This window comes from Nycticebus coucang, chromosome 16 (genome assembly GCF_027406575.1).
Source record: "Nycticebus coucang isolate mNycCou1 chromosome 16, mNycCou1.pri, whole genome shotgun sequence".
Taxonomy (NCBI): domain Eukaryota; kingdom Metazoa; phylum Chordata; class Mammalia; order Primates; family Lorisidae; genus Nycticebus; species Nycticebus coucang.
In genome coordinates, this window is record NC_069795.1 from 54,555,982 (window position 1) to 54,579,328 (window position 23,347).

At 34.8% G+C, this 23,347-nt stretch overlaps 1 protein-coding gene across 6 annotated transcripts in view; it reads right to left on the reverse strand.

Moving 5' to 3' along the window:
- The window catches only part of CBLB (Cbl proto-oncogene B), a 213,759-nt gene that overhangs the window by 183,273 nt on the left and 7,139 nt on the right, over positions 1 to 23,347 (reverse strand). For all 6 annotated transcript variants that reach the window (XM_053565169.1, XM_053565173.1, XM_053565172.1 and 3 more), the window contains exon 3: positions 13,849 to 14,099. In XM_053565169.1, coding sequence (XP_053421144.1) covers positions 13,849 to 14,099 — 251 coding nt within the window. The remainder of the gene's footprint in view (positions 1 to 13,848; positions 14,100 to 23,347) is intronic.

Sequence of the window (23,347 nt, forward strand, 5' to 3'; positions counted from 1 at the left end):
TGAAGACACTATTTAACAATACAAATGCACAGATCCCAACTGGTGGATTCAGTAGATATTACATAAAGTACGAGAATCTCTATTTAATAATCTTTCCAGAGGTTAAGATTATAGTTGGCTCCATGGAATATATAGGATAGCCAATCAATTAAATGCCTGTCAGACATTAGTTGCATACCTCATGTTTAAAAAATAAAAGTAAAAAAAGGGCTGAGTGAGGTGGTTCACATCCGTAATCTCAGCTACTCAGGAGGCTGTGGTAGAAGGATGGCATGAGGCCAGGAGTTCTAGACTAGCCTGGGTAATTTACTGTTTCTAAAATAAATATTTAAGAATTAGCCAGTTGTGGTGGCAAATGACTGTAGTCCCAACAATTCAGTAAGTTGAAGGAGGAGGACCCTCTGAGACCAGGAGTTCCAGGCTTCACTGAGCCATAATCATGCCATTGCACTCCAGCCTGGACAGCAGAGCAAGACCCCATAAAAAAAGAAAGAAGGGAAGGAAAGGGAAAGGCTAAGAAAAAGATAAAGGAAAAGAGAAGGATAAAAAAGGAAAAGAGACAAGAAGAGAAGAAGAAAGAAAGAAAAGAAAGGAAAGAATCAAAAGGGTAGAAAGGGGAAAAAGAAAGAAAGAAAAATAGAAAAACTATAAAAAGATTTAAATTTATTTATTATATTTTGAAATTATACAGATACCAGGACACTGACACAAGACAAGAAGTGTTAGTCTTACAGGCTTTAGCAGTCAACTGTTGACTACCTAACATCAACATTTTATGCTTTTAGAAGATCGCAATTGTCAGTAATGCACACAGTATCACTGGCAAAAATAAAAGAGAGAAGAAAACAGCAAAAAGAAAAAAAATTATGTTTAAAAAAAAAAAAATGCCAAATATCTAAGACTACTGTGGAAGATCATATCAGTAGTGCAAGAATTGGCAATCTTTTTCAATAAACGCCCAGAAAGTAAATCCTTTCAGCTTTACAAACCACATGGTCTCTTATGGAACTACTTACTCCTACCACAGTAGTTTTGGATGATAAGTTAATGAGCGGGCATGGCTCTGTGCCACTGAAAATTTACTTTCAGAAAGAAGCACAAACTAGATTTGGCCCACAGGCTGTAGTATACCAAGTGCTGATACAGTGGGGGTAAAAAAGCACTGTGATAAATTACCAACTTACAACATCAGTTGCTTTACGAAACATACTTTTTCCACATGTGTTTGCAAAGAGAACAAACTAAAATAATAATTATACTGGAAAAAATTCATGCAAAATTTGGTAAGGAGAATTTGTTTCTTTAGAACTTACATCCTTGGAAACTTAATTTAATCAGATAAATGAGACCTGCCTGTCCAGTATGGAAATCTTTATTCAAATTAAAGTTTTCTTAAATTTCTGGAAAAAAGAGTAAACTTAACAGCTTCACAGGTCGATGTGATCATAAGAAATCATATGTCCCATAAAAAACCTTTAGAACAGGGTCAGCGCCTGTAGCTCAGCAACTAGGCCACCAACCACAGACACCGGAGCTGGCAGGTTCAAACCCAGCCCAGGCCTGCCAAACAATAATGACAACTACAACAATAAAAAAAAAAAAAAAAAAATAGCCAGGCATTGTGGTGGGCACCTGTAGTCTCAGCTATTTGTGCGGCTGAGACAAGAGAATCACTTAAGCCCAAGAGTTTGAGGTTGCTGTGAGCTGTGATGTCACAGCACTCTACTGAGGGTGACATAGTGAGGCTCTGTCTTAAAAAAAAAAAAAAACTTCATAACAAACATTCAAATAATTTCAGCATCTAAAAATGAGCTAATGTTTTATTTTCATTGACATATGTCAGAACAAATTAGATAACCTTTCTTATTTTCATAAAAGAAAAAAGAAAAAACTTTGCTCATTTACACAAATTAAAAGCTTAAAAAGTCACAGGCCACATCCCCCCCATACACACACACAGAGATTATTTATGTTTAATAAATAAGGCTTTAAATAAATAGTCATTCTGAATTTAACCAATGAATACAAGCTGCCTTACAGAAAAAAGTTGCACTGACTGACCAGATAACATACAATATTAATTCTGGTTTAACGAGGAGGAGAAAATAGCTCATTTTCATAACCATAATATGTGCTAACTGTTCAAATTTAGTTCTCCTAAAACAAAGTTGAAAAAAGCCTGACAGTGTTCATACCCTTCACAGGTCAACAGCTGCAGTCTCAGACAAGCCAACTGTTAATGAGACATCATTTAGGAATACCTCACACACAACTAACTATATACAGCCTCTGTCAAGCCATGTCATCCCCAACCCAGTTAGCTTATCCACATAGAAAACGGACTTACTTCTGCACTTACCTCTAAAGTACAGACTCTGATGACAAAGGCAAATATTATCATTCTCATAACACATACATTTAATTTTTCTTACCTACTAAAACCAATTATTTGGGTCCGAACCCAATATTACAGTAGTCAAATTTTAAAAGAGAATGAGGTACTACTCAATCAAAAATGAAGAAAATGGAATTGTCTTCTATTTTAAAGGATCATGAGCTTTAGATGAATTGGCCTTAGTATATTTGTTCCTTCTTTAACTATTTTTTCCTAGAATGTCAACCAGAATTTTAAAAATGTACTCCAAAAAGTTTACATTGTTGTTGTAGTTATCACATTATTTCATTATGTGTGAGATTTCTAATATACATGTTAGATATATAACATACATACATAATTATATATTAGAATGACAGAACCAAAATTTTGAGCTTATTAGCAATCCAAACTAGTGCCATTAATATTCTTACTATTACACATCATTCAAAATCCAGAACTTTAAAGACACAATTACGGTTTCTAAGGAAGAAGTGTGCATACACGTTTTGGAGGAAAATCTTCTATAGCTCCTTCTTGTTTTTTCATGTCTTACAAACAACCACATACTGACTTAGTTTCAGACTACTTTTTCAGGACTATCTGAATATCAAACAGCCTTAGATGAATGAGATAGTGCCTCTCTCTTTAAAAAAAGAGGCTCAATGTCCAAGGCATTCAAGATGACGTCTCTTTTCAGGCCCAATGTCAGGCAAGTTTACTGCTCATTTTAAAAGACTCAGGGTCCTTAAACTTGAGCTTCTCTAGGAGCAAAAGCACGGGCAGGAGTCTCCTGGCCTTTATCCTGCCCTGAAGGAATTGGTGATGGGCCACCTAGCACAAATAATGCTACCCTGACTGACACTATTATTGCTGTGACAATAGTCTAGCATCTGTGAATGTGAATCAGCTTCAGGTGCATCACAGCTGTGGACAATATATTTTTAAAGAAATAAGCTATAAGGCCAAGTTATAACATAAGATCCATAAGTTTAAATAAACTGTGCCTGGCAAATTCTCTTTTGACAGTTACAATAGACTAAACACCCTCTCCCATCCATTTTCTCCTTTTTCTTCCTTTACTATAGAAGTCAATATTTTAAATTTTTAATATTATCAGCCATCTGTGTAATCAGGGATGACTCAGTGACTTAATAAGGCCTAAGAGAAATCTGCTGGAGGAAGCAAGTGGGTGGAAAGGTTCTGGGTCAGGTTTTTGATTCAAGATAAAGAGAACAGATCCATGTGATGCCGTCCTTGCCCTTTCCTCTGTCTTATAATCTTGAACAACATGGCCCTGCAACAAGAACTCTACAACTGTGTAGAAAACAGGAGGAGGACAAAACCCAACCTGCTAAGGAAGAGGATTATAAAGTCAGAAAGAGCCTAGGTCTCGGCCAGCATGGCTGAAAAACACATATCTCTCTCTACACCAACAACTGTCTGGTGGGTATTGTTACTTTTAGCCAAATATACTCCTAAATGATGCAACTCAGTTTGTGTTGAGTGAACACTCCTACAATTTTACTGTCCAAAAACTAAATTAGAACTTTGCTAAGTGTTGGCAAACTACTGCTCACAGGCCTTATTTAGTCTGGCACTTGTTATTATAAATAAAGCTTTATCGGAACACAGTTGTGCCATTTACTCTACAGACTATCTACATCTGCTTTCCTACTACACAGGCAGACTTGACCTGTCGCCAAAGACCATCTGGCAAAAACTAAAATATTTACTAACTGGCCCTATACAGTCTGCCAACCCCTGATTCAAACCATTTAGTATGCCGTGTTCAGAAACAATCATTTACTCTTCTTTAAACTAAAATCCTTAAATTGATTGCACATTTGATTTGAAATGATACTTATTATTATGCATCCAATTTTAATACTAAAGGCAGAGAGTAAATGCTATCAGTGAAAACATTTCCCACCCACCCCTATTCAGAAAACCTTGTAAACAGATTTAATGATGATGATGTAAGTCATGATAAATATTTTAATTAATCCTCAAGAGTTTATCGCAAAATAAAATAGGAATTTTTACACGATAATTAAGTTTGTTGTAATTAAATATTTATATTATTAATGATTTCTAAAGGGAGATGACATTTTATACATTAAAATTTGTAAGAATGCTATAAGGAGGTATTTGTAAATTCATTTATGTCAATATATATGACAATTTCTTATTGGTCAATGTAGAATTCACCATGTTTTTCAGTGTATGCATAAAACTAATAAATTCACCATACGTTGTACATGTGGGAAAAATTACAAACATTATTTGTGCTACAGATCTTTCCCAAAAACAACTGTAAGTAACTTTGGCTTTATAGTCTATTGAGCCAAGTTTTTCACACCTTCATGACATACTCTAATGAGTATCAACCTTCTTCACTTCCTTTAGTATAAAAGTACAGTGCCAAATTTGGTAACTGTTATGGATTTGATTGTGTCCCCTTAAAAGATATGTTGAATTCTATATAACCTCAATCCTTCCTGTGACTGTGACCTTATTAAGAAATAGTGTCTTTACAGATACAATGAAGTTAAGATGTCATTATGGAAGGTACTGCTCCAAAATCACTGGTGTCCTTGTAAGAGGGAACTCTGGACACCAACACAAACACACACCCACAAAGGAAAACATCATGTGATGACAGGCAGAGACTGAAGTTATGCTGCCACTAGCCAAGGAATGCCAGCAAGTACCACAAACAGAAAGAGACATAGATACATCCTACCTTAGGAGGTACAGAAGGAGAAGTGTTTTCTCCTGTTTAAGCCACCAAATTTGTGGTACACTGTTATGACAGATTAGGGAAACTAACATGGTCACACATTTGTGATTATATGTATATGAAAGGGTTTTTTTTGGTTTTTCTTGTGAAAGCGGTATACTTTGAACACATGATCAGATGTTCAAAGTAATATATTTCAATAACGTATCTGTCATTCAGTTTAATGTGTTCTTCAATGATTCTACCAAACAAGACAGCCCTGCACCACTTTTTTATTTTAATCTCTAAAGGGCACTTTTCTTAATGACCTCATATGTGTGCCCTGGTATAATTAACACATGTATAAATAACTGATATGTAAATATATACTCAAACAAGAACTATTGTTCAAACAGTGAGTTTAAACAGACAAAAGATTAGTATTATAAACAGATTTAGAAAACTGAATACTTAGAAAGTACTTTATTTCAAAACAGTCAGACTTGAGTACTATTTTAAACCTTACCTAATTAGTACTGAATGTTAATCTGTTTGGATTCCTGGAAATTTCACTTCTTTGTTAAATCACTGAAAAAATAAGACTCTTGTAAGCTAGATTTCCAAGTACTCCTCAGGCTATAGGATTATCACTTCTGGTTGTCCGTTTTATAAACAAACTTTAATTTAATTTTGTAAGAAACTGCCAAAGGAGCTTTGTCTCACTAAATAATAAATCTGCCACTTGAAAGACATCATTCATCAACCTTCTTTGTGGGAGTATTGTTATTATGAAACTAAAAACAAGCATCCTTTCTTGAGTGTTTCTGAATTTTAATTATCAAATTTTAATGTCGCCAGATATTTATCGAAAGGAAAACATCAACTTTTATAAGCTAACTACCTAATGCTGAAAAACGTAAAAGGTATTCAACCATAAAGCCAAGTTCACTTGAATCTTGTGAATTTCCTTACTGTCTTATAAAATGGTTATAATTTTCTGAAATTTATAAACATTTAACAAACTCTGTGGGAAAAATTCCCAGTCTTAAATCAAAATATAATGTATAAACAACATATAATCTGACTTAGAAGAAATTAAAATAAGTTGCAATATATTTTAATTACTACTAAACCATAAGTTAGGGGCCGAATGGTATTAGCATGGAGTTTTTAAAAAAAAATAAATAAACAGGAAATAATGAATTGCATGCCAACATTTATTAAAATTTACAAAACTAACAGTAGCACTTGTTTTCAATTATATTTGAATAATTTGTTTTCTTTCACATTTTGAAAACACGTACTCAGAGACGAAATTACAAGAAAAAAACTTTTACTTTTCATCTAAACAAAAATTAACAACAAAAAATATATATTGTATCTCGTTAGCTAAGCAGCAGAGGTGAAGTCAGCCAAATACACAGGGCCATAAAGTCCTTAACAGTCAAAGATTCTTCAAGCTCTCACCTGCCCACTCTTAACAGACTCCCTTTGTTTAACTTTGAGAACATTTGTCTAAACAACTTTCTTGTGGCCTCCGCTTTCATAGTGTATTAAAGAAATGAGCCCCTTCATTCCCAAACTTTAGAATAATCTATTCATATTTCTCAGATGCTTGAAATATGCATAGAAACATTATTAGCAATGCTAAATAAATTTGTTATTCATTTATGATAAATCAATCTCAGTAATGTTTTTAAGTTTTCTAAAGAAAATAACCTTTCCTACTTGGCGGATGCATTTCTTCATAAGACTGCTATTATTTGTCTTTTGGATCCAAGTTAAAATGATTATTTTGAAATATCAAAAATTAATGTTCTAATTCGTCTAGTTTTCCACTTAAAAAGAAAATATCTATAATGCAAACAAATACAGAAAAAATTAAATAGGAACTATGTGTTTAAAAGAAATTAGTTTCCAGTTTTCATGTAGTTAGAAATCATACTTTCTACTTGCAATTTATTCCTTGTCCTCATGAAACTCAAAACAATTGTAATCTTTATCATTAGTAAACAAAAAAGCAGAGAGATCACATTAATTTTTAAAATGTAAAATTATTTTGTAAATGAATAGAAACCATTCCCTTTTATGTATCATCAAGTAGATATTTCATGGAATGGAAAACATTCAATACAGTTAAGATTTATTTATAAAAGAAAGACAAAACCTCCCTAAGATTAATTATCTTGTCAATGTTATAATAATAAAACAATATTTTTACTAGAAACTACTACTGCATTTGAAAAATTATTTAATAGACTGAGGTAGCAATAGTAGCATTTAGTCTAAGACAACTGAATCATTATGTTACAATGTGGAACATCTCAGGTGAAAATATTATGAATATGCAGAAAATAATTTAAAAACTGAAAATATACATTGGAGTCAGGAAGCCAACCGAAGAAGTTATAAAGAATACAGGAAAGAGAAATGGCAAGGGACTGAAAGATTTCTGGGCTCCACAATTCTGTTCTAAGTTAAACAGCACTCTCTTCATTTCCTCTCTTGATATACAAAGCTGCCTCTGAGAAGATGGGGAGCCTCACGCGGCATCATGAACTGGGCCATTAACTGGTGATGTCCAGTAACTATTTTTTAAAGCCCACACTGAATGTATAGCTCAGTCTTTTTATATGGTGAACTAAAAATTCAGGAGGCATTTTAAAACTATTTCAGTGACCATATAAGCAATATGTATTTGTATTTCTACAAATGCAAAGGTTTTTGAATTAATATTACATTATTCTTTGCCCAAAGCAATGATGTCATACAGTAATACAAGGAAAGCAAGGTTTGTTTTCAGCTGCACATTTTCTTGTCACTCTGGTAGTTACTATTGTAGCTATTGTTTTTGTTGATTCAACCTTCAATTTAAACACACATCCTTAACATAGTAGATCCAAAACGTTTTTGGTACCATTTCATAGCTTCCATTTCATAAATTACAGTACAGGTCTGAACAGCAAGCATAGAGATTTGTAGTCCTTGAAGAAGAAAGATCCAGGGGCTCTAAAATGACATTAAGAACAAGACAACATCTACGTTTTCCACTCTCATGAATTTCTTTAAAGCTTTTATTTTCTCCAGGGTTTATCAAAGGCACAGCTGTTTTTTCCACCTCAGTTGACTTCTGGTTTTGTTTCAGTGGTTGTCTAGCAGAGTGTGGGAGGGGAAATGGGCTTTAGCACCCTGAGCGCTCACTCAAGCAATTCTAAAATAGGGAAAATCTGAATGTCCTGAGGCCGTCAACCCTGGGAGTCTAAACAAAACACAGTATCCAACACCAGACCTTGAAGAGCAGCTGATTAATGTGTACTTTCCATCTGAAACAATGAAATTTACTATGAAAATGGTCAACTGATGAAACTGCCAGTCACATCACTTACGTGTTTTTTTACGCTTGTAAATTACGCCTGCCTGCGTGTGCGTCAGCAGTAACTGCCTCACATCCACTTTGACTTTGGCCACTAAGGCTTTAAGCAATAAGACATAGTTTTTCTTTTAATCTGTGCTTCAAACTGAAGACTTCTCCACATGTCTGTATCCTCTGGCCCCGCCTCCCAACACACACACACACACACACACACACACACACACACACACACACTCTTTATCCTTTCCAGAAATCACTGAATTACTCTTCCCAGAAATGCCAGCTCAGAATGGTTTAGAAACTCAGCTGGAGAAGCACCAACTCAGTGTGAGGTTTAGCTGCTTGTAGGAAAAAAAAAAAACTTGGGAAAAGTGAAACAAGAGAAGGATTCCTGTAACACTCAGAGAAGGCAGGCAGCCTGATTAAGCCTTTCCTCCATGAAAGTCATTCCTCTGCCCACTCTGAGGGCAAGAAGCTTTCACTATGCCCTAAATATCTATTTCAGTAGCAAATACATTTGCCTAACTGTAATTTCTCCCTCTCTCCTTTTACATAGAACATAGGTAACTAGGAAATACACTGAGTGCCATTCATTTATTTAATTTATTTTTCTCTTATTATAATTATTAGATTTATGTAAAATTGCACTAAAAATTCTGGCTACTCATTCTTTAGCAAATCAGTTTAAAAAATGCCAGGTCAGAAATGATGCCTGATTTTATTTTCCCATTTACCCTCGTATTTAAAATAAATCCACAGAGAAGTATATTGTTGCCACAGAGAGAGATTCAGGAACATTAAAATAAACATTTCGATTCATGTATTCAACCAGCACAAGTTGGAGAATACTGATTTAGTCGACGCGCTCCAAATAACTGCTTCTATTATTGTGGTCCTTCGTTTTTAGCTTAGTAATATCAATGTCCCTAGTTAACTATTTATAGAATAAGAAAAAAGATTGTTCCAATAATTTATAACATTCCCAATAACCCATCTGTGATTCATGTTAGGTAGAGTCATTTTACTACCCTGTATTCTCTGTTGCCTAGCTACCATAGAACATGCCATGAAGGTTCTTTGGTGTTCTGTACAGCAAAACGCCTCAGAGTTCCATGTGCAATAGCCCACTTTAGGTTCAGTTTGCATGTGAAATACTAAGGGAACCTAGAAGTGAATTGTGTACAAATATACCACCAGCAGAAAAAAATAATAAAAATTCAAAAGTCTATATGGTTGTTATGGCGAACCAAGAATGGCACATAATTATGAATTATAATTAGATATTTATCAAATCTAAGTTTCACATAAACACAGCTGGCTACAGAACCTGATCAACAATGATGAACAGAAAAATCTAATTAGTGGTATGCTATACTAACACAGAAAATAAGACATTTTGTCTTAGCATTGAATTTAAGACAGTAAACAAAATACACACAGACACTTAAAATACAGACAAGAATTACAAAGTTTACAGAGTGGCCTCATCATGATTGGTCAGCAACGTGAGATCTATCATCATTTATGGAATTTTATACATAATCGACCAAAATTTTAAAGTATCCTACGAAATGCTTGCACAAAAATATGCAAATAAATAAGATGGTAATTATAAGACATTTATTTAGTCAAGAAATGTTTCAAGTTTCCACAGAAGATATGAAAGTAAATTATAAGTTTACCAGATCACATATTATATCCAGTTAAAACGCTACAGGCACTCATCTACTATTTTTCCTAGACTGAAAAATAACACACCTCATCAATGCCCTGATAATCTAAAAAGTAAAATATAATAGATGGCTCCATAAATCAGGAAGGACTTCATGACTACTAAAGTCTAAATAAGAATTAAAAAGACATGTATAAAACAACTTACTTTTATGAATTCAATGAAAATCCAAGAAATACAAAATGTTAGCATAAACATCTGTTTTCTCAAACAATGGCCATTCTTGGCAAGTCTGCATGAATAAATAATCACTAAAATATTTCTCTACCTTACTTCTGGTATCTCTGCGACAACTCTAATTCCCCTTGTTGGTCCCACTAAAACTTTAAAGCTAACAGGCAACTAAAAGATTCACCACCCTCGAAATGAGCCTTATAAAGTGATGGTTAGACTTTTATGACCAGTTCATCGCTCATTTAGAGCAAATTATACCTACATAAACATTTCTGCCACATTACATAGAAGGCTCCTCTATGTTTGAATTTGAAGGTTTTACTGGCTCTGGGTATTTGCTTGGCCAGGATTTACAAACAACTTTGGAGCCCACATACCTAGATAGCTAAATTTCCTTTTTCCCCCCCTAGATTTTCTATTATACAACCCTATGCTCTTTTAGACTAAATGAGGCTAGTTTTTCTGACCTGAAAGAAGTATCAATGGTTTTATAGAGGTTTTCCTACATGTAAGAAAACTAAAACACAGGGAGGTTAGTCTTCAACTAAAATTCAATTTAACTAATATGTTAAGACATTATACATTTTAATAAATATTGATTTACAATTTGAAAATCTAAATATGCTATCTTAGTGAGTATACTAGATAATTTAAAGTATTCCCAGAAATAGAAAACTCTATCATTTTATTAGATTGCTCCTAAATTTTAACATCAAAATAGCTAAACAATAAATCTGAATGAAGTGTCTTGAATGAGGATTTAGATGATGTCACTACCATCCTTTCCATCCAGTCCAATTTCTCACTTAAATAAAAATACAGAGATTGAAGCTCTATCTCCCACCCACATCTGTCACATCCACAGATTCAATCAAACTGTGTCTGAAAGACACTGTCTCCAATGGCTGTGGAGCACCAGGAACTCTCCTTCATTGCTGGTAAGAAGCCAAAATAGTACAGAGACCCTGGATACAGGCCAGGATGCTCTGACAAAGCTAACACAGGCATTCCATACAAATTGCTAGGTATTTACTCAAAAAAGGTAAAAGCTTAAGTCTACACAAAAACCTGCATACAAATATCTGTAGCAAGTTAATACACAATTGCCAAAACTTGGAAGTGGCTGCATGGATGGAGCTGGAAAATATTCTTCTTAGCAAGATATCCCAAGAATGGAAGAAAAAGTACCCAATGTACTCAGCCCTAATATGAAACTAATTTATAGCTTTCATACGAAGGCTATAACCCAATCTCAGTTCAAGAATATGGGGAAGGGGGCAAGAGAGGAGAAGGGAGGGGGAGTAAGGGTGGAGGCAGAGGGATTGGTGGGTCCACACCTATGGTGCATCTTGGAAGGGTGCAGGTGAAGTTTACTAAGTGTAGAGTATAGGGTTTGAACACAATAATTAAGAAAATGCCAGGAAGGCTATGTTAACCAGTTTGGTGAAAATATTTCAGACTGTATATGGAACCAGCACATTGTACCTCATGATTGCATTATTGTACACAGTTATAATTTAATAAAAAAAAATTAAAAAAAAAAAAAAACTTGGAAACGACCAAGATGTTCTTCAACATGTGACAGAAAAAGCAAACTGTGTCACAGCTACACAATGGAAATTATAAAGTGACATAAAGCAGTGAGGTATCAAGCTATGAAAGGACATGGAGGAACCACAAATGCATATTGTGGAGTAAAAGAATCCAGTCTGAAAATTCACTTATGTACGTGTATGAGCCTAACCATACATCTCTGCAAAAAAGGCAAACTATAGAGACTGGAGTTCAGGCGCTCAGAGTTCAAGAGGATGGTAAATACAGGGAGCACAGGGCATTTTCTATGTAATACCATAATAGACTTTCACTCTGTTTAGGTTTAGGCCAGTGTGCATGTTTGCGCTTTAATTTCATGATGCATTTATGAACCAGAGAACAGTGAAACACGAAGCATGAACCTGACTTTAATAATAATATACTGTACCAAATGTACCACACCAATGCAAGATGTGAACAGAACAAACTGTGGGGAGGGGAGAGATTTATGGCCTCTCTCTGTACTTTCTGAATAATTTTTCTATAAACCTAAAACTGCTCAATTACGGACGATACATCATCATACTTGATAATGACAATAAACAACTATATAACCGGTTTATGTATTTACTATATTATAGAGTACGTATATATCATACTTTTTATTATTATTTTAGAGTACTTTATTTTTTTTTTTAAGACAGAGTTTCACTCGGTTGCCCAGATTAGAGTGCCCTGGTATCAGTTTAGCTCATAGCAACCTCAAACTCCTAGGTTTCAGCAATCCTCTTACCTCAGCCTCCCCCGTAGCTAGGACTACAGGTGCCCACCGCAATGCCCACCTCATTTTTCTATTTTCTGGAATCTTGCTCTTGCTCAGTCTGGTCTCGAACTCCTGACCTCAAGTGATATTCCTCTCACAGCCTCCAAAAGTTCTAAGATTTTAGATGTGAGCCACCCTATACCTGACTCCTATTTATTAAAAAATACATATATATTATATATATATATAAACTGTAAAACATCCTCAGGCAGGTCCTTCAGGAAGGATTTGATGAGAAGGCGTTCCTATTATAGAAGACGACAACTCCATTTCTGTTATTGCCCCACAGACCTTCCCATGGACAAGATGTTGAGAAGGAAGACAGTGACACTGAGGACCTTCACTCTCTTTAGGTTTAGACTAGTATGCATTTTGGGTTTTAATTTCAAACAAAAAAAGTTTAGAAAATAAGAAAAAATAAATCTAAAAACTTACAGAATAACATGAAGAAAGAAAACAGTTTTGTTCAGCTACACAAGGGGTGTTTCAAACTAAGTGTTACTATAGAACAGTCAAAAAGTTACCAAAACTTCAAAGTTTATAAAGTGACAGTAAGCTAAGGTTAATTTATCATGGCAGAAAGAAAAATATTTTTATGACTTTACTGTAGTCTACAGCAGTGTATGGTCACATCCTAGGCCTTCACATTCACCCATCACTCATTTTAACTTAAGCCAGAGCAACTTCCAGTCCTGCAAGCTCCATTCATGTTAAGTATCCTATACAAGTATACTGTTTCATATTTTTACATCATATTTTTTATTGTACCTTTTCTATGTTTAGACAGACAAATACTTACCCCCGCATTCAACTGCCACTGCATTCAGTACAGTAAGGTGCTGTAGAGGTTTGTAACCTACGAGCCACATTGTACAGGTACAGCAGGCAATCCCATCTAAGTTTGTGTAAGTACACTTTATGATGTTCCCACAAGGATGACACCACCCAAAGATACATTTCTCAGAATGTGTCCTCACTGTTCAGCAGCATATAACTGTATACAAAGTGAACGGCATTCCCCCCAAAACAGTTCCATGGTGACATTTATGTTAACTATGAGGCAAAAAGCAGCATAAATGACGTTAACACTAAGAAAAAAGATCTGAACTATTCTTACCTGTCCTGCGACTGTTCTTCATACATCCTCTCTTTGCCTTCTTTAAAGAGTCTTATTGCCCGTTTAGACTTTTTCATTAGACTATCAATGTAGATTTTAAAATATTCATTCTCACTGAGTTGAGCAAGTTTCTGGTTGTCATCATATTTACTCAATATAAGTCGTAAATGCTGATATGTGTCAGGCAAAATATCAAGTATATATGGTGGGCTATTTTTCAACTGAAGTTTGGGATTTTGGCACAGTCTTACCTAAAAAAGACAACAATAAAATATTATTTATATAAACTATAATATTTTCTTTCGCATGAAAATGAGAAACTTATAGAACTACTACTTATAGAACCTACTTCTTCATTTCCCATATTATAAATTTAATAGTAATATTAAATTATCTCCAATTGACTAAGAACTTGCAAACACATTTGTCTTATAACAATTAAGTCATTCCATCTTTTTCTTCCATTCACATTTTTCTGTCTCATAGCCTCATTTTCAACCCTTAAAGTTTCGTCCATAGCTTAACAGACTTCAGTGTACAAATCACTGTATATAACTGATAGCCTTTTTTAAAAATAAAAATGAGGAAATGGGCCTTTTCTGTTGGCAACAAATGTCTACTGCTTAAACATTATTTTACTACATTGAACGCCTAGCTAGCTAAAGCTCTCTCACAGATTTTAATTAATGTTTTTGTGTACTGTTCTTGAACCCTGAGGAGAATAAAACAAAGATCTGCAATTTTAATAACCAAATTATTAGGTAACAATGGGTGTCAGGTACAAATGGGTTTTTTCCACCTCCCATGTTGTCTACCAAGCCTATGAATGTGGTATATAACAATTCAGTCATCCCATCAGATGCCACCCAGCTACTGGGGTAATTCAAGTCTCTTTACAGAACCAAAGCTAATTCTTGCCAACAAGAAAAGGTAGTATTTCGTTTTTTTTTTTTTTATTAAATCATAACTGTGTGCAATAATGCAATCATGAAGTACAATGTGCTGATTTTATATACAGTTTGAAATATTTTCATCGAACTGGTTAACATAGCCTTTGTGGCATTTTCTTAGATATTGTGTTCAGACTTTTATATTCTACATTTAGTAAATTTCACCTTTCCCCTTCTAAGGTGCACTGTAGGTGTGGACCCACTAACTGCCCTCCCTCCACCCATCCTCCTCTCTCCCCTCCCCTCCCTTGCCCCTTTCCCCATATTCTTGTGCTGAGATTGGGTTATAGCTTTAAGAAAAAGTACCCAATGTACTCAGCCCTAATATGAAAAGGTAGTATTTCAACTACTGTATTCGCTGCTACATATTAACGTGATTTAGGCAAGAGTAATTAAGTCTTATAACAATTAAGACTACTACATTCTTTTTTTTTGTTTGTTTGTTTTTTTTTTTGTTTGTAGAGACAGAGTCTCACTGTAACGCCCTCGGTAGAGTGCCGTGGCATCACACGGCTCACAGCAACCTCTAACTCTTGGGCTTACCCGATTCTCTTGCCTCAGCCTCCCGAGTAGCTGGAACTACAGGCGCCCGCCACAACGCCCGGCTATTTTTTTTTGTTGCAGTTTGGCTGGGGCTGGGTTTGAACCCGCCACCCTCGGTATATAGGACCGGTGCCCTACTCACTGAGCCACAGGCGCCACCCAAGACTACTACATTCTTAAAGGCAGATTTACCAAGAAACTAATGAAGCATAACCTCTGGGTCCTTTAGATGCATAGTCCTCTTCTAAACCCATATTCATGTTTCTTTTTTTGGTAAAATTTTCAAGAGCAAGATATTTAAATACAATTGGTTAAAATTTCTGTCTTTTTCCATTATGACTTCCCTCCCCATGACTTTTATAAATAGTTTAATTACTGTCAACTTTCCCAGTAAAAATAAAAAAAGCCAGGCCCAGAAATATACTATATGAATTCACTTACATGCAGCATCTGCAAAAAAGGAAATCAAATAAATAGAAACAAGCCTATAATCCTAGTACTCTGGGAGGCTGCAGCAGGCAGATTGCTTGAGGAGGCTGAGCAAGAACAAGACCCCATCTGTACCAAAAATAGAAAAACTAGCCAAGTATCATGGCAGGTACCTTTAGTCCCAGCTACTGGGGTGGCTGAGGCAAGAGGATGGCTTAAATACAGACTTTGAGGTTGCTGTGAGCTCTGACGCCACAACACTCTACCAGAGTAAGACTCTGTCTCAAAGTATACAAATAACAAAATAAATTAAATAAATAAATAGAAACAGGAAAAAGAATGATGGTTACCAGGAAGGGAGGAGGACAAAATAGAGAGAAATAGGTAAAAGTATACCAATTTGCAGTTATGTAGGATAAAATACCTGGAGATCTAATATACACTATGAGGACTACAGATAAATATATTGCATGTGCATTGAAAATCTGCCAAAAGAATGGATTTTAAATACTTTTACTGCCATACCGCCACAAAAAGGTAATTATGGGAGGTGACAAATATGCTAATTTGTTTGCATATAGTAGGCATTTCATTATGTGTGTATGTATCAAAATGTCATGTTGTATACTTTAAATATGTAACATATGTTTTTTTCAATTTTAAGAATATTTTTTAAAAGAATGGGTTGGGGAGTACTTCAAGTTCCCACAATGCTAAGTTAGCCTACCACAGGAATGGTAAGGTTCAGTGCAAGGCAATTTGTCTCATGGTACCCAGGACTAGATGTACATGTGGGTGATAAAAGTAATCCAAGTATAAGATGAACAGAGTCAAAAACTAGTCCAGTTTATTTCTCTGATGTTTGTAGATTTACCAACTTTTAAAAAATTGTAATAAAGAAAATTCACTTTCCTACCCAATTTTGTGTTTGTACTTCTATATTCTTTACCTCTAGAAGGATCCCTTCAAATTATTTACATTTCAGGTTCCACAAAACATAGATCTGCCCCCAGGCACTCATAAAAGTTCCTGGGGCAAATAAAAAACAACTAAACTAATTTCAAGAACCACAAAACAATAAATCAAAAAAACAACAAATGAAGAAAGCATAGTATACTTACTATCACATTTACTTTATTTAAATTTGGGGGGGGCTGGAGAGAAAAATCTAGCTCAAATTACTAAGCATCAACCCCCAATTTAAGATAGTATAGATAGTATTTTTCACAATCATCTAGAGTATTAATATATCTTTCTCCTCTTTGTATACAACATCTAAAGAAGAAATGTTGAGTACACAACTAATAAATACCCTGTTTCCCCGAAAATAAGACATCCTCCGAAAATAAGACCTACTTATAGGAAAGATAAGACGTCCCCTGAAAATACGACCTAGCACATCTTTGGGGGCACACCTTAAAATAAGACACTGTCTTATTTTCAGGGAAACAGGGTAGATGAATGGATAGACTGGCTGATACATAATTTTTTTCTTACACAAATAGTTTGAGTGTATTTTGTCCTTTATTTTCATAATTGAACGCTGTATGTATCAAGTATTCAAATTAATGACCCAAATGAATAGGTTTAATTTGATAAAAAATATTATTTTCATCTCCAAGAAATTTCTTGCAAAGAGAAGATGGTATCTCATGTATTAAATAAGGCCAAATGTTTACAGAAGTATAGCTGAAAGGACTGATAAGATTTTTTTATCCCTTTTATTTGTAATATATGTTGACACATTTAGAAAAGGTCATTTAGACCCAAAGATTAAGTCCCAAATATATCAATGATTTAACAAATCCTGGCTGAAATTGGATGTTTTTTACAACACCAAAGATACTATCACAAGTATTCATGGGTCACTATGAAAGTTTTGACAGAGAATGTGTTATGGTCACTATTTCACTTCCAAGAAACACAGTTGACATTCATCTTTCTAATTCAACCATGAAAGTTTCAATGTGCTTGACTTATCAGTGTTGCTGAGAGGGATTCATTTGTTTCTGTCCACACAGATTTTACATTTCTTGATTTTTGTGAATCTCAAAACTTATGTTATTACACATTTACAAAAATTTCAAAAATACTGCCACTACCAATATCACATAGCACAGTTTAATTTCAGCAACATAAAACTTGGTATATGTGACAGATTAACTAATTATTAACTTCTAGGTAGGGGACCAACCTCCAAATCCACTTCTTCTACTAGTGAACTTTTAACTGACAAATAAGAAAATTTCTCTCATGTGCTTTTTCAGAAATACTGAATAACTATTCTTTGATAATTTTAAGTTTTAGAAATATTTAATTCACTATTCTCTACCTGATCTTTTCCTCATTTGCTTTATTTAAAGTTGTAATTCCATGTGAGAATTTATTGCTTTATCAGGTAAAGTTATTTGGCTCACTACTATCTACCAGGTACTGAGCTGAGTGCCTGGAAATTATGGATGGCTAGAACATACTTCCTGACTCCAGGAGCCTGGCAGAGAGACCTAGTTCTCTATAATTAACTTAGGAACAATGTAATCCTTGCTCCAAGGCATCTTAGCAAAGATCCCATCCAATCCATTCATTTCCAGATAACAAAACTAAGAACTGCAAAGGACTATTAAAGGACTATTTAAAAAATCATTAATCCAACACAAGATATCCTGCATCTTCTGAATCTCGGAGTGATAGTCTTTCTAACTATATCACAATTTAATTAGAATTAGGCATATAATTAATGATCTCTGCTAAACTCATTAACATTTTTATTTTATTCCATTTGCAAATTTACATGAACTTCAGGACCCATTTGTTAATTCCACAAACATTTATGTGTCAGCCATTGTTTCAGGCTCTCGGGAACACAGAAAGGGATAAATCACAGACCTACCCTCAAGGAGTTGTCTGTCTACTGGGAAAGATTGGTGGCTTAAGAAAGAATTACAGGAGAATTTAGTGCAATGATGAGGGAAAGTACAAAGCGTTACAAGAGAAAAGCAGCAGCTCACTCATATCCACGTGCGAGTGTTAAGAAAGGCGTACCTAAAATTACTTTCCAGCACACAAAAAGGGTTGTGGCAAAGGCTTAAGATGTGCCAGAGAGCAAAGCAATGTTAAGAGAAGAACAAATGCAGCTATTTTAAAAGGTGGGAGCATAGGAAAGCTGTGAGTAGTACAGGAGATCTGAAATGGGCAGGAGTCAGTTCATTAAGGCCCTGTAAACTACACTGTTCTCTAAATTTGCACCTAGGAAAGTGCAACATACAATACTGAACTACTATATAAGCCGCTGAGCACGCAGTTCATCAGCTGGATTACTATTAAACCCTGTGATTTACGACAGCTCCCACGGAAATGAATAACCCCACATCAGGACTACGACGTCCAAGCAGGTCAAATCCAATTCCATTCGATAAATATTTATCGAGTGCCGGCTATGTGCAAGGAACTGAAAAAGCCAGGGAAAGAAAAATTGCTTTTCTAAAAGCAGTATATTAAGGAGAATTGAAACTCACCACAAGTTCAAGTTTGGATTCGAATGCCTTACATCTCTTCTAGAAATATCGAAATCGCTCCCCAGAATGAAAGTTGGTGCTAACACAGAACAGTTTTCACAAAGAACAAATCTGCTGTCACTTTATATAATAGAGCACCGATTGGGACATAAAAGAATTGGTTCATTAGCAATATTACTCTTTTCTTTTGAACTAAAAGGCAAAACATTACTGGAATTAGCCTTAAAATTCCATTACGTCGTTGACGCAAAGAATTTGGAAATCAGAGAGACCAACTCCCTCATCTTGACATGACAATACTAAAACACAGAAATAGAACTAACTAATGTTACTGCTCAGAACACTGATAGCTCTGATATCTGGACTGCAGATTCAGGCCTTCTTTCCATACTAACACACAACTGACTCTCATACGTATTTAAACATATTAAAGATTTCTAAGGAGATGCCATCTGTACATGCAATCTGCATTGTTCCACATAAATAAAAATGTATGATACACATATATTTCAATAAATACATTAAAATGTAGTTATATACATTAATATACATTCAACCATATCAAAGCAAAGGCACAAACATAAAAACAGGATTTACAGCTGCTACAAGAATTCTCAAAGTCATTAATTATTCTTGGAACATTTTACACATAAAGAGTTTTCAGACTGTGCCTTAATTAAAATTTCCAGCCAAAAGGTGATTAAGAGGTATCAGATCAGCTAATATATTCCTTGCAAATAATGTTCAATCCAGCCCCTGAAACATATGAAGGCAATTCTACTGAAGCAAATGAAAATTTCAACAGTAAAGAACTGTGCCTATACTGTAACAGACTTTATTTGAAAGAAGCGTTCAGTTATATGGAATCAAGTCATATACTCTCAAGTGAAATATCTCATTTTCTGAAGATAGATAGAAACCCCTGTCCTCCTCCCGTAAACGTTAGAAGTTTCTTACTGCAGTTGCATAAAAGTAAACATGTCATAGTAAAAAATATCCACAAGTTCTTTGGATTCCTTGCATTTTAATTCAGCAAATCATCACTAAATATATAAAAGTTCAGAAAGATATAAATTATAAAATGTAAAAAATATAAACATACTTCTTCTACATAGAATATTAACTGGGGGAAACAAAGCACATAAAATCAGTCGTGAGCATAGTATATAAGTTATAGCAAGACTTGGGAAAAAGAAAATTCCTTTTTAGTTTTCAAGGAAGGTATATTTTAAGATAAATATAAGAGTCAGGTACAGTAGCTCACATCTGTAATCCTAGAATTCTGGGAGACCAAAAGAGGTGGACTTCTTGAGCTCAGGAGTTTAGAGACCAGCCTGAGCAAGAACTAGACACCATGTCTACAAAAAATAGGGAAAAAAAAAAAAAAAAAAAAAAACGACTAGCCCAGTACACACCTGTAGTCCCAGCTACTCAGGAGGCTGAGGCAAGAGGATTGCTCAAGCCCAAGAGTTTAAAGTTGCTGTGAACTATGATGTCATGGCACTCTACCCAGGACAAGAGTAAGACTCTATCTTTAAAAAAAAAAAAAAAAAAAAAAAATTGATATAAGAAACAACCCTTAAGGAAGCCAGGGATGGTAGTATGTACCGTAGTCTCCTTAGAAAGCTGAGGTGAGAGGACTAATTCAGCCCAGCAACATAAGGAGACCACATGTCAAACAATTTTAAAAAGCATCATTAAAGAATCAACCAGTTATAATGAAGATATCAACTGCATATTTATCTGTTCTCTATCTTTCTTCTACATGAGAATGAAATTTTCTTAAAGGAGGAGAATGTATCTGTCTTCCTCACTGGTCTATCTCCATAACCTTCCATGCAGAACCTTCTATGTAACATATCCAAAGGAAAACTAGATGGTTGGACGGAGACATAGAAGAAAAGACCAAAGTAAGTAAGAAACTCTTAGAAGTAATATATTAATATTACAAATAGGATATCTATATCTATCTTAAATAAACCTGCCTAAAAATGAGTACAAAGTTTGGAAAATAATTTGATAATATCGAATGTGGGGAACAGAAATACCCTTGATTTACTTCCTATGGACATAGGAAGCATCACATCATTCCATGGAGTAGTCTGCCTGACTCTATTCATACGATGAACACACATATCAAAAAGCAAGCTGACCTGGGATCTCGCAGTCCTACCTGGTAGCTTTATAACCTTGGGTCGACTGCTTCTTCTGGAAACCTCTCAGGGTTATCATAATTCTCAGAAGAGGAAATGTAAAGTGCTTTGCACAGTGCCTAGCACATAGTCTGCACTCAACTTTTTTTTTTTTTTTTGTATTTCTTCTCCTTCCACATTTTACATTCCATCACAAAGGAAAAATCTCTGCAAGTTTTGCAAACGTGTAAGAATTAAAATAAGGGCATTGACCATCTTGTTAGATATAATGATTTTTAAAAAGTTCTTCTAGTCCATAAAGTTATTCACACTACTTAAAAACCCTTATGGGGAAAGTTCTGTGCAAGAAATAAGGTTAAGTCCAGGTCAGTACTCCTCTTAGCTGACACAAAATCCTTTCGTTCCTTCAAAACCAAGAGACTCTCAGGAAAAGACGTAGGGCTAAAATACTTTACCTTTTAATAAAACATTAATAACTGCTCTTTTAGTAAAGTATCACAAGAATGGAAAAGCAAGTATCCAACGGACTCACTACTAATATGCAACCAAAAGAAAAACAACTACCCACCCATAGGAGAGAAAAACACAATTAAATTCAAGGGGGCAGAGAAGCAGGGAAGGAGGATTGGTCAACTCTCCCCTAAGGTGCACAAGGTTAAGAGTACACAGCGCATCCTCTGGTGAAGGGCTCAACTACAACATGAACTTTACCTAAGAAACATAAACAATATAACCTCATCATTTCTACCCTTGTATTCATCTAAAATTTAAAAGAACATTAATAATTTTTTTTTTTACTACTGCAAAACAGTGTGAGTGATCTTAACAATGATTTAAATATTGCTATTAAAAAGCTATAAAATTTAATTGAATCTTTTCAAAATGCTACTTTCACTACTAGGAAAAAATTAGCAACCTACAAACACATTTTTAAAACCTGAAACATATGCCCAGGCAGAGTAGATAAAAATAACATGGTGGCACCATGTAAGTCAGAGCATGGGTTTAAGATGATCTTAATATTAAAGATGATAAATGATTTCCATTTCTACTTTTTACTTATTTACCCACTTAATTGCTAGAAAACTGGTTAAAATATATAATATTTATTCTGCAGTATAAAACTTTAAGGCATACCTTAAATACGGTATATATATTATGCCTTAAATCACTTCCCGAAACCCAACACAAAATTTACCAATTCCCTCAAAACTTCTCATGTATTCCCTTACTTCTCTTTTCTCTAAGTGGAAAGCACATTTATCCACCGAGCTGAACCCTTCTACTTGTTCCTAGACTTCCCCTCCCACCATGTAATCTAGAATCCTACTTTCTCAATGACTTTTTCTTTTACATCTTAAATTATTCCCTACCTACAAGCTTTGAACCCCTCCTTTTACAACAAAATTTTAATTATTTTCAAACCCTCACACTATCACAACTTTCTTCCTTTTCATTAGTTGTAACAGTTATGAAACAATTTTTAAATAACCCACATACTCATTTTTATTTAGCTCCACCCCACCCCGCAAGTGGAACTACCCTGTAAAGGTCAACAAAGGCTCTAACTATGCAATTCAATGACTTCTCAAATTTTCACCCTGTTTTGGTTTCTCCACTTGAACCTGAAACTAGTTTTATCAGAACTTAAGCTATCTTCTTCTCGAAGCTGTTTCTACTTAGGAAATAACTTTATCTTAATTATTTTTGCTACCTTTCTCATAACTGTTCTTTGTAAGATGCACTTTCTGACTCTGCCATCTAACATAGGACCCTCGCATCACCAAAAAAATCAATTCTCTGACTCCTCTGACTCTCTTCCTCTAACTCTGCATTAGAAATCTCTTGCAGTACCACAGCTTGAAATTCCACCTCTAAGAACATATGTACCAAATACATCTCTCATTTC